Genomic DNA, 12,781 nt, shown 5'->3' with positions numbered 1-12,781 from the left:
CTCAACATTTCAATTTCTTATTTTATAAAGAACTTCCATACATCAATTATCATTCCTTTGCATTCAGGCAGGCCAAATCCACTCCAGTATTATTACACCTCTATCAGCAGATGGAGGCTGAGTAGAGCTGACATGCTGAAGTCACGGACATATAGCCTTTCCTTGTTCCCTGTACGTACCAGGATCAGTCCAGACAGCGGGTTATGTCCCCCGTCCAGCAGATGGAGTCAGAGCAAACTTTGGAGGGTGCTGGCATATTAACCCGTGCACCCCCCCTACATCCTCAGTATCTCTCTGACTCCAGCAGATAGGAGTAGGGGAACCTGGTGCTTCCCCTCACTGGTGGACATAGTTCCACACTTATATTTCTATTCTTTTCTTTCCCTGAGGTTGGATCAAGTTATTTAAAAAAAAAAAAAAAAAGTTTTCAGACTCCGTTTAGATTTCTTGGTCTCCCTTGCAGGCAGTGCTGTGTGGGCACTTCTTCCTCTTCTTTCCTTTTTTCCTGCGGGTAAGTGTTGCGCCGGGGGACTTGCTTCTGTTATTTTTTTTCCCCAGGTTCTAGGGGTTTTAAGTGCAGTGCCTAGGACTGTGGATGCTGGTGGGGCCAGTCTCCCCCCCCCCCCCTCGCCGCGGGTTTTCCCCAGCGGCCCCGAGACGCGCATTCCCCGGGGCCGCCGCAGCAGGTAGGCTTCATTCCCCTGCTGCCTCTGGAAGGGGATTAGAGTGAGCGGAGGCGTCTTCCCGCTCCCCCCGCGGCGCACATCTCTCCTTTGGCTCCGTTGCGGCTGCTGCCTGCCCCTCCCCCGGCCGCCTCCGAGCATGCCGAGGGCTCCACGTTGCTCGGCCTATGGCGGTCCGGGGTCGCAGGGATCGTGTGAGGGACTCTGTTCTAGGTGCCTCCCTGGTGGGGAGGGCAACTCTGGGCCGCCAACAACATCTTCTTCGCGCGCTTCAGCGCGCCATGCACTGCAGGAGCCAGCCCCGTTCCCGTTTTCAGCGGGAACGGTGGCCATTTTGGATTCGGAGGTTAACACGCTGCAGGCATCCGAAGGAGACTGGGAGGCTTGCATGGCCCTGTCACCACCAATTCTCTCTCCGGTCCCCAAGCTGGCTTCCCAGGATCCTACAGTGGGACACTCGTTTCCCCCCCCTCCCCCCCCCACACGTTTTCCGCGGAATTCATCGTGCGCATGCTCAATCCTTCTCTTCAGCGCCTGGTGCATCCCAGCCACCTCGGTACAGAGCCTCTTCCATCCAAGGCTCCCAGGCTAGCGGAAACTCCTGCCTCGGATCCCTGTCATGCGGGGGGGGGGCCTCCCAGGGTACACTTTGCGCACCCCCTGGTGGGGGGAGCTGACTCTTCTGGATTTGGGGGAGACCCATCATTGCCAAATGGTGATGACCCCCTCCTGGCCACTCAGTTGGACAGCGATGACCCGCGGGTCCTTCGCATATTTCGCAGGGAAGAGCTGGAGAACCTAATTCCTCACATCTTACAGGGGCTGGATCTCGAGCCTCCTGTCGAACCCCCCCCCCCCCCCAGGGCCCTCCACTTCTGTCGTCGCCTCGTCTAGCAATAAGGGGGATCCGGTGCTGGCGGGACTGCACCCTTTTGTCTGGGGTTTTCCTGATCCATTCCTCCGTCCTTCAGCTTTTGGCGAGAGAGTGGCACACTCCTGATCAAGATCCCGAAGGTAGACTCAGCGGTCTCGGCAGTCACCAAGAGGACTACAATCTCTGTCACGGGGGGCACAGCCCTCCGCGACCTCCAGGATAGAAAGCTGGAAGTATACATCAAGAGAGTCTCTGAGGTTTCGGCGCTGGGAGTCCGCGTGGCCATCTGCAGTTCTCTCGCCCAGAGGGCTGGACTCCGGTGGGTCCAGCAACTCCTTACCTCGCAACAACGGCCGCCGGAGGGAGCAGACCAAGCTGACCGCCTTGAGGCTTTTATTGCCTAACGGGCAGATGCCCTCTACGACCTGTTGCGAGTTTTGGCAAGATCCATGGTATCCGTGGTCTCGGCACGGCACCTCCGTTGGCTTCGCAATTGGGAAGCAGACTCCTCTTCCAACTCCAGTCTGGGTTCCATCCCTTTTAGGGGCAAGTTCCTCTTAGGTGAAGACCTTGACCAGCTCATCAAGTCCTGGGGGGAAAACGCGGTGCATCAGCTGCCCGAGGACCACCAGCAGCCTACCAACCGTTCACCTCCCTCAGAAGTCGTCCCCGCTCTCAGCGCCGCTTTCGCGACTCCAGACAGCCGGCGCCTCGGACGCCTTCCTTCAGGTCGCAGTCGTGGCTCCGTTCCTTTCGTGGCCTTATTGATCCAGCCCGCTATACTACTGAGGTACTTCCTTTTGCCTGCTTGAGAGAGAAGAGAACCTGTCCGAACATCCTGTTGGCCCTCATGCGTGCAAAAAAAGAGCATATATATCCCCCTCTTGGGCGCTTGATGTAATACTCAAATGAGCTGGCACGCTAAAAGGGGCACGCAATGGATAAATTGCACGTCCATGGCATTGAGCACCCAGGAGAAGTGGCTGTACACAGGTAAGGGAAAAAAGACACTCAATTTTACGAGCATCCGTTTCCCTAACCCGTGCACAGCCACAGGTTAGGAAAATGGTTGCTCGTAACTTGAACTTCCCTTTTCATAACCTGACCGATGTCTATTATTTTTTTTTCCATGTTGCAGCTTTCTGTGGTTTCTCCTGCTTAGTATCGCAATGATATTAAATAGGAGGAACCACAGAGAAGGTGTATTTTTTGTTTTTCTGAGCATGGCTTGGAGTGCCTCAAAACTCAACACCAGCTCTGGGCTGACAATTTTTGAGGGTTAAAATGTGCGTGTCTGCACTCTTTTTACAACGGGGGTACTAGCTAATAGCCTCATCAACATGGCATTTGCATATGATGAGCGCTATTAGCTATGGACATGCGTTTTGGATGTGCTAATCTCAATTTTGTATTGGTCATATGTCTAGCATGTCCAAAACACACATCCACCTGCTCATTTAGCGGTGCACTGAGCTCAGTGCCCTATATTGCATCAGCCCCATAGTGTGGATGTTGAGTGCAAGGTAATTTCACCCCTATTGCCCTCTAACTGGACATTGTCTGCAAGGAAGCATTTTGCAAGGAGGTCTTGTGGTATGTGACACCACCTTCCCCACCCTTTCAACCACAACCCAGAGTGCTGCCTCAATGTTACATCTCTCCTCCCCTAGCCTGGCTGCTTTGATCAAGGTTTATCTGCCTATGATTGCAGCCTATCATTGCTAGATGGAAGGGAAATAGATTTCTGTCCGTGCTCTAGAAGCCAAGTTAATGGAGGGACTTTAGCAAACCATGCTACCTATCAGGGGAAACCACTGATGATTTGGGATCTCAATGTGGTACTCGCACAAGCCATAAAACTACTTTTTGAGCTCCTTGAGAATGTGAACTTGCAATCCTCACTTGGAAAGTCTTATTTATTATGGCAGTAACCTCTGCTTGTAGGATGAATAAGCTGCAAGTGTTTGCCTTGTATCTTCTCTATATTCAGTTTTTTTCACAAGAGTTCTATGGTCTCATCCTAAGTTTCTGAATATCTGCAGAGTGAGAGACAGCTCTAGCAGACATATGTATACACAACTGCAGCTGTGGTGCCCATGATCCATATCAGAAAAAGAAACATTGCCAGGGGGGAGATCTGATAGCTAGACAGAAGGGGGACGCATGGCAACATTCGTGATGCCAAAACCACTGGCGCCAGGTGAGGCTGAAACTCAGAAGGAAGATAGCCTGTGGGAATAGGAAAGGTATAATGTTGGGGGCAGCAGTAGTGGGCTAGGATGAAAAGGATCAAAACCCAACTGTCATGATACTAAGAAACTGGTAAACAAAAATTCTCTATATAAGCAGCTCATGTGCAGGCAGAAAACTGAAGGAGCTCCAGCAGTGACTCTGGTCATTTGTCCCTCCTTCCCGATACTTTTATTTTGCTTACCAATAAATGCTTCTAACCTGACTGAGTACAGAATCTGTTTTATCTGTAAAACAAGGGGATAAGCGCTGTAAAGCCTTCATTCTTTTTGCCAAAGGTGGTATCTGCTTTATATATATCGACTGATCCATTGTGCCTCCCATTGTATTTTTCCAAAAGCACATGGGCCCATGGGCCTTATCTTACCCATGGGCACATGGGTAAGATAAGGCCCTCTTGCAATCTAAAGAGTGCTCTCCACTCTTTAGATTGTAAGAGGGCCTTATCTTACTACTTGCAAAGAACTCAACCTGGACATCGGCTGAGTTACTTGTCTACAAACTGAAGCAGGCTGTAGCTAAAAGAAACTCTGATTGGGTAAAGGATTGCATCACTCACTGTTAATAGCTGGCCAGCTTGAAGTTGGTAGATGTAGTTTAAAGTGCATTAAGTAAGAGCAATGATGGCCTTTGTAGCAGATCTGAGAATTGTTTGATTGCATCAAGAAGATTTACAAGGCTGCTTCTTGGTTATCTGTTCTCACCTTCATATCCTGCTACTGTCTGAATGACGTGTCCCAAAGAGAGATTGAATTTGGGCAAGCAGTTCTGCATAACCTTTTCTGCTGAGTAGTCCATTCTCTTCTGTGGGGTCCTAGGTTTTTGTTAGAACTGTAGCTGCAGTTGCTATAACAACCCCCAGCTCTGGACTTTCCACAAGTGCTTGTCAGTGGATAAAGCATAGTTGATTAACTGTAATAGGGTTTCTTTATAGACAGCAGGACTAATCGACCAACCTCCCTGGAGAGTTGACTCCTGCCCAAGAACTCCCACATATGCTGAAAGACCTTTTCAGGTAGATCTGAGTTCTGGAGACCTGGCCCATATCGGTGTCATCAGATGACATAGCCCATTAATGTTGCTGATTTTATCCTGCTGTCTACAGAGAACCCTCATTATAGGTAAGCAACTGTGCTTTACTTAGGGTATTCTTTTTAACATGAATCAGTTACTTTCCGTATGCTGTCGGTTGTGACCAGTAGAAAGCCTGCAAAAGGTGTCCATGTCCTTTTGAAGCAAATGCCATTTGGATACAGAATAAGCAGAATACATAATGGCTGCCCATGAAATGAAACATCACCTGGTCACCTGCAAGATAACTCTTTTTTTTTTGCTTGTTTTATCGAATATAAAAGTTATCACAAGCTGCAAGAGTTTTTTGTTTGTTTTTTTTCAAAAGCAGTACAATACTAGAACTCTGCTGGTACAAAATGAATCTTGGTCCTAAAATGTTTATAGTGTTTGGCATTTCAATAATCTTATGTTCCCTGTACGTACCTGGATCAGTCCAGACAGTGGGTTATGTCCCCAATCCAGCAGATGGAGTCAGCACAAGCTTTGAGGGGGCGTATCCATATATACTACTACCCCCTCTGCAGGAGTTCAGTATCTTCTGACTCCAGCAGATGCGAGTAGGGGAATCAGGCTTCCCCTCCTTTTCCTTCACTTTCTTGCTTGATTATGGCTTGTTGTTGTCTTTTTCTGTGGATCAAGTTTGTATCAAGTTTGTATTAAGTTTAAAAAAAAAAAAAAAAAAAGGCAGAGTTCTTTCAACTTCTGGGGAGTGGCTTATCTTCCTTGTCTCTTCTCTGCGGCCTTGCTGTTTATTTCTCGTTGCAGCCAGGGGTAAGTTTGTTTTTCCTTTTTTTTTTTTCCTTTACAGCTCAGCCCCCGGTGCCCGCGAAAGCCGGTGGAGCCGGCCTCTTCGCTCTTTACTCCCTCACCCGCGGCCATTTTACAGCTCCTCATGGGCTGCTGAGCCATTTAGGGAAAGATGTCTGGGGCGGGTCGTGTGGCCAGGAAGGCCCCCCCGCGGCACCCTCCTCTATTTTCAGACAGCGGGCAGTGCGGGCCGACCGGGCCCCCCCGCAGCGGCGCCTTTGTGCGCGTGGCCCCCCCCGTGGCTTTTTCTTTTCTCCTGCAGCGATCCCGATGCCGCGGCCGTCCCGCTGTGCGGCCTGCGGAGACCCGGGGTCCCGGATTTCCCGGGAGGGCATCTGTGCACGATGCCTTCCCGGGGGGGAAGGTACCTCACAGTCCCTGACTGATTTCTCTTTTTTGCCCGGGCGGTGCGGGCCGGCCACTCCGCCATTTTTGGCGGGAACGGCGGCCATTTTACATTCTGAGCGCCCTGAGGCGCAGGCCACGAGGGGGAACGGATCCCTGGAGGCCACGAGGGAGAACGGATCCCTGGAGGACTCTACCAGCGGGGGTGTTCCCCCGATTTTGGTGCAGGAACCAAGCACCCAGAGCCAGGGAGCAGGAACCACGCCGCCCCCGAAGCGCACCCGAGCAGGCCGGGGTTCTCTCTGGAGTTTATCCTGCTCATGCATACCGCTTATCTGCAGGGGCTGGAAGCACCTGTGGGACCCCCCCCCCCCCCCTCCTAAGATCCCTCGGATGTCGCCCTCGACGCTGGCCCCCCCCGACCCTCCGGGAGTGGGGGCCTCCCGCCTTCCTACCCGGGTCCGATCCACGCCCGCGGCAGTGGGGGCGGTGCCAGACCCAGCGGGACATGGACTTGACCTCCCGGACGGGGGACAAGGGGACGGCACACAGGAGGGGGATGATCCGCGTACCCTACGCCTCTTCCAGAGGGAAGAGCTGGACGACCTCATCCCGCAGATCATCCAAGAATTAGATTTGGATCCGCCACCAGACCCGCCTGCCCCAGTAGCTCCCGCTGTCATCACTTCTTCAAGGAAGGGAGATCCTGTCCTGGCGGCACTCCGGCCGAGGGCTCGGGCTTTTCCCATTCATGACTCGTTTTTACAACTTCTCACCAGGGAATGGGACACCCCGGAGGCCTCCCTGAAGAGCAGCCGGGCTATGGAAAAGCTGTACCCGCTCCCCGAAGATTTTCTGGACCTCATCAAGGTCCCAAAGGTGGACTCCGCAGTGTCGGCGGTCACGAAGAGGACGAGTATCCCAGTGACGGGAGGTGCGGCGTTGCGGGACACACAGGATCGTAAGTTGGAAGTTTTCCTTAAGCGGGTTTTCGAGGTCTCCGCTCTGGGTATGCGGGCGGTGATGTGCAGTTCGCTTGCCCAGCGGGCTAGTCTCCTTTGGGTGCAACAACTCCTCACGTCTCAGAACCTGCCGTCCGATGAGGCTGCCCAGGCAGATCGGCTAGAAGCCGCAGTGGCGTATGGGGCGGACGCCTCGTACGACCTTTTTCGGGTCCTCACAAGATCCATGGTTTCGGTAGTGGCAGCACGACGACTACTGTGGCTACGCAATTGGGCGTCTGATACGTCCTCTAAGTCCAGTCTGGGCTCTCTTCCCTTCAGGGGCAAGTTCCTCTTCGGGGAGGATTTGGACCAGATCATCAAGTCCCTGGGGGAGAACGCTGTTCATCGGCTGCTGGAGGATAGGTTTCGACCATCCAGAGCGTTTTCTTCTTCTCGGACCAGAGCCAGAGCGCAACGGCGCTACAGGGGCTACAGACAGACGGGCTCCCGGCCATCCGCCCCCAGGTCTCAGCCCTGGTTGCGCGCCTTCCGCGGGCATCGGCCCGCACGCACTACTCCCGGAACCGGGAACCCCTATACCAAGTCTTCACAATGATGCCAGTCTCGCCCACTCCCCTGTCCCCAGGATTGGGGACCGACTAACGTATTTCTAAGCGGAGTGGGCACGGATCACCTCGGACCAGTGGGTCCTGGATACCATAAAACACGGCTACGCATTGGAATTTGTCCGCCCCCCGCAGGGAAGGTTCATCTTTTCCCCCTGTGGCTCGGACCTCAAGAGAGGAGCGGTGCAGCTGACTCTGGACAGACTCCGGGAGATAGGCGCTACTGCGCCCCTGCCCTTCGGAGAGGTGGGCTCGGGCCACTATTCCATCTATTTCGTCGTACCAAAGAAGGACGGTTCCTTCCGGCCTATCCTAGTCCTCAAGGAAGTCAACAAATCCCTTCGAGTCGTTCGGTTCCGCATGGAAACGCTCCGGTCAGTGATTGCGGCGGTGCATCGGGGGGAGTTCCTCGCCTCCCTGGACTTAACGGAGGCCTACCTGCACATTCCCATCCGCCCGGACCACCACAGTTTCCTTCGTTTCAAAATTCTGGACCAGCATTTTCAGTTCACGGCTCTCGCGTTTGGATTGGCGCCGGCGCTGCACACCTTCACCAAGATCATGGTAGTTGTGGCGGCAGCTCTCCGGAAGGAGGGCATCCTGGTTCATCCTTATCTGGACGATTGGCTCCTCCGGGCGAAGTCATTCGATCATGGACGCTCAGCGGTGACTCGAGTAGTACGGTTTCTACATTCCCTGGGATGGGTAGTGAACTTCTCCTCCAAGAGCTCTCTCATGCCCTCGCAACGCTTGGGTTTTTTTTTGGGGGCAACTTTCGACACCCTTCTGGGCAAAGTTTTTCTGCGCCAGGACAAAGCTCAATCCTTGCGGGATCACACACGACGGTTCTCTGCGTTACCAGAGCCCACCTCCTGGGACTACCTGCAACTCCTGGGAGTGATGGGGTCCACCATCGACCTTGTACCTTGGGCTTTCGCGCACCTCAGGACCTTACAGTGGGCGCTCTTCTCCCGTTGGAAACCAGTATTGCAGGACTATCAGATGATTCTCCCGCTCCCACAGAATGCCAGGGACAGTCTGGGCTGGTGGTTGGATCCGCCGAACCTGGCCCGTGGCATGTCCCTCGATCTGCCAAATTGGGTGGTGGTGACCACCTATGCCAGTCTAGCAGGCTGGGGTGCAGTCTGCGATCGAAGCGCCACGCAGGGGACGTGGTCCACGGTGGAGGCGAAGTGGTCAATCAACCGTCTGGAAACCAGAGCGGTCCGGCTAGCTCTGCGACATTTCCTCCCGCTTCTTCGGAACCGAGAAGTCAGAATCCTATCGGACAACGCTACCACCGTGGGCTACATCAACCGACAAGGAGGCACGCGCAGCCCGCAGGTCGCGCTCGAGGCGGCGCTGCTGATGCAATGGGCGGAGCGTCATCTCGTCCGGCTAGCGGCCTCGCACGTCGCCGGTGTGGACAACGTCCAGGCGGACTTCCTCAGTCGTCAACTACTGGACCCGGAGAGTGGTCTCTCTCCGACAAAGCAATGCAACTTCTCGTCCATCGGTGGGGGGCCCCCCACTTGGATCTGATGGCGTCCGCTCTCAACGCCAAGGCTCCACGCTTCTTCAGTCGCCGGAGAGAGCGCGGAGGGAGTGGATGCCCTGGTCCTCCCGTGGCCGCCATATCTTTCTTTTCCACCATGGCCCCTGGTGGGCAGGATGCTCCGCAGAATAGAAAGCCATCAGGGGACCGTGGTTTTCGTCACCCCAGAATGGCCCAGGCGACCCTGGTTTGCGGACCTGCTACAGCTGGTGATCGACAGGCCAATCAGGCTGGGGCACCTCCCCCAGCTCCTACATCAGGGCCCGGTATTTTTCGAGCAGGCAGAATTCTTCTGTCTTGCAGCCTGGCTTTTGAGAGGCGCCGCCTCCGGCGTCGGGGCTACCTGGAGGCGGTAGTATCCACGCTATTGCGGGCACGAAAGACATCAGCCTATGTTCGAGTCTGGAAGGTGTTCAAGCTGTGGTGTACCAGCCAGGCCACGAGACCCGCTAAGGCTTCTGTACCTCAGATCCTTCAGTTTCTACAGGCGGGGGTGGAAAAAGGGCTCACCTATAATTCACTACGGGTTCAGGTGGCCGCCCTTGGTTCGCTGTTGAGCGATGGGGGCTCTCTTCTACAGCATCCTGACATTGCTCGTTTTCTCAAGGGTGTCAAGCATATGCGTCCTCCGTTACGGGACCCTTGTCCCTCCTGGAGTCTTAACCTTGTGCTTTGCTCCCTGTCGGGACCACTGTTCGAGCCGCTGCGCAACGATAAAGGATCTCACTCTCAAGACTGTATTTCTTGTGACCATCTGTTCCGCTCGACGCATCTCGGAGATGCAGGCTCTGTTGTGTAGAGAGCCCTATCTCCGTTTCTCCGACTCTGGAGTTTCGCTTCGCACCGTTCCCTCCTTCCTTCCGAAGGTGGTTTCTGCATTCCATGTGAACCAGACGGTGGAGTTGCTGTCCTTCTCTTCCTCAGAGCCGAAGTCTCTCCGTCTCTTGAATGTCAAGCGCACTCTGCGCCTCTATCTGGAGGCTACAAATGAGTTCCGAACCTCTGACCATCTCTTTGTACTCTGGGCCGGTCCTAAGAAGGGGTCTCAGGCCTCGAAGACTACCATTGCCAGATGGCTGAAGGCCGGCATTGCTGCTTCTTACATTGGGGCGGGTTGGACTCCCCCACCCGGAATCGTAGCGCATTCTACACGTTCTCAGGCGGCTTCCTGGGCGGAGGTTCGCTCGGTATCCTCGCAGGAAATTTGTAGGGCAGCCACCTGGAAATCGTTACACACGTTCTCGAGGCACTATCGTCTGCACCTCGCCTCTTCGGTCTCTGGACACTTTGGCGAGCAGGTTCTCCGAGCAGGCCTCGCAGGACCCCACCCGATTTAGGGAAGCTTGGGTACATCCCACTGTCTGGACTGATCCAGGTACGTACAGGGAAAAGAAAATTATTATTTACCTGCTAATTTTCGTTCCTGTAGTACCATGGATCAGTCCAGACGCCCACCGCGTTTGGGTTCTTGATCCTGCTCAGCTCTGCGCTGCTTCTTGCTCGCAGTGTTCTGTGTCTTCACAGTTGTTTCTTTTCGCTGTTTTTCACAGCTCCCTACAAGTTGGTAGGATGTTTGCAGTTACTTGTTGCGGTTACAATTGTTTTCATTATCTGTTTCCACAAACTTGATCCTTCGGGGGTTTCTACTCGGGCTTTGATATACTCGATACTGAACTCCTGCAGAGGGGGTAGTAGTATATATGGATACGCCCCCTCAAAGCTTGTGCTGACTCCATCTGCTGGATTGGGGACATAACCCACTGTCTGGACTGATCCATGGTACTACAGGAACGAAAATTAGCAGGTAAATAATAATTTTCTTTTGTATAAGGGGGGGGGGGGGGGGGGAAATCCCTCACATTCTTAACTCCTTAGTGATGATTTGGTCAGTCAGTACAGAAACTCCTTTTTCCTGACCAGTCCAAGTGTTCCCTGGCAGTATTAATTTATAATAGGAAATCTTTTTTTTTTTTTTTTTTTTTCCCTCACCTAGGAGAACTTTGAGCTGAACCATGAAACGTTGTACCTGGCAGTCAAGCTGGTGGATCATTACCTCGCAATAGCCTCATGTATGAGGGAGAAGCTGCAGCTGATTGGCTCCACTGCCATCCTCATTTCTTCAAAATTCGAGGTGACTTCTTCCTTCCCAGCCCTTAAATGGAACTGGTGGCTTTTTATTTGCAGGGATTCTTTCATTGATATTAAACAATACCATAATTGCTGTGCTGTTGCAAAAGGCCATATAGTAAATGGCAGTGCACACTTTACCTCAATTATCGCCATTTTTATTTTTCAAGGTGATGCAAATAAAATTGTTTTGCAATGCCCTTGCAATGTCTCTGAACACACCTGTTAATAGCCATATTCAGAATCATGTCTCCAATATCTCAACCTGGCTCGTGTTGCTTAGTGCTGTCAGCTAATATTGAATATGAGGTAATGTGCAATATTTTTTTTCTGCATAGCTGCTCTGATGTTTTGGGAGACTAGAGCTGCTACTTAAATGTTATAAGCTCATAGATTATTCTTCGAGGGCATAGTGAGGGGGTGGTTGGATTATCTAGTTGATATGAAAAGGAGCACAGCTTAGTATGTATTTTTAATTTGAGGACAGCATTGCTAGGTAGTCTTTAAAGTATCAACTAGCTCAATTTCCTCTGTTCTTGCTTTGTATTTCTCTTTGCATTTAGGACTAGGCAGAAATGTAGGCCACGGGCCTGCAGCGATATCAGCAGGAAGGGGCAGGTGCGCATACTGGCATTGTTAATTTTGCATGTTGTATGTCTTTTAACTTAGGAGCGCTGCCCACCTTGTGTCGACGACTTCCTTTACATCTGTGATGATGCATATAAAAGGGAGGAGCTGATTGCCACAGAGATAGACATTCTACGGACCCTGAAGTTTGACATCAATATTCCCATTTCATACCGCTTCCTCAGGAGATATGCAAAGGTGAGCTTCTACCCCATGCTTTTGAGGAGGTGGGAGGGAGAAGGTGCCTGGTTATTTTGATACTCCTTGGATTCCTAATTCCTGGTAGCTTTCATTCAACAAGGACAAGCAGGATGGCAGTCCTCGCACATGGGTGACCATATCCAGTAGAGCCCAGTATGGAAAACCATATCAGTTTCCAGAGCTGTGCCTCTCTAAGCATGCCCATGCATGCTGTTATGCCACACGTTCTCCTGGGGTTCCTTCAGTCTTTTTCTTTGGAACCTTCATGCTCCTGCTTCTGGGCCTTTGGGTGTTTTGCCAGATTCGCAAGATCACACCTTGCATGAATTTGTTCCTCACTTTCTCTAAGGTTTTTCAGTCATTATTCTAAGTTTATATTCATTCCCATATTCTGTTCTGCAGCGGTGTGCCGTATGTGCTGCCATCGAATTTGGTGTTTCGCCTTGCTTTTTTTTTGTTTCAACCGAACATATGTAGCAGGTTCCAGCGATGGACTATGTCTATCATGGACTCCCATGATAGATATATCCTGTGCCTGGGGACATCACATGAAGTCCAGGTGTGTCATAAATGTGCAGCCATAACCCCAAAAGGACACTGATACTGATGGAAACTCATGGAAAAGCATTTTGGGCACTGGAAAACCAATCCATTGGCATTGGAGTCAT

At 52.3% G+C, this 12,781-nt stretch overlaps 1 protein-coding gene across 5 annotated transcripts in view; it reads left to right on the top strand.

Moving 5' to 3' along the window:
* Positions 1-12,781, top strand: part of CCNB3 (cyclin B3) — a 91,444-nt gene that overhangs the window by 46,128 nt on the left and 32,535 nt on the right. For all 5 annotated transcript variants that reach the window (XM_029607475.1, XM_029607474.1, XM_029607473.1 and 2 more), the window contains 2 exons: positions 11,152-11,289; positions 11,955-12,110. In XM_029607475.1, coding sequence (XP_029463335.1) covers positions 11,152-11,289; positions 11,955-12,110 — 294 coding nt within the window. The remainder of the gene's footprint in view (positions 1-11,151; positions 11,290-11,954; positions 12,111-12,781) is intronic.

Source organism: Rhinatrema bivittatum, chromosome 6, assembly GCF_901001135.1.
Source record: "Rhinatrema bivittatum chromosome 6, aRhiBiv1.1, whole genome shotgun sequence".
In the NCBI taxonomy this organism is placed as follows: domain Eukaryota; kingdom Metazoa; phylum Chordata; class Amphibia; order Gymnophiona; family Rhinatrematidae; genus Rhinatrema; species Rhinatrema bivittatum.
Note: the sequence above shows the minus strand (reverse complement) of the source record. Positions and strands in the feature narration are given on the sequence as shown.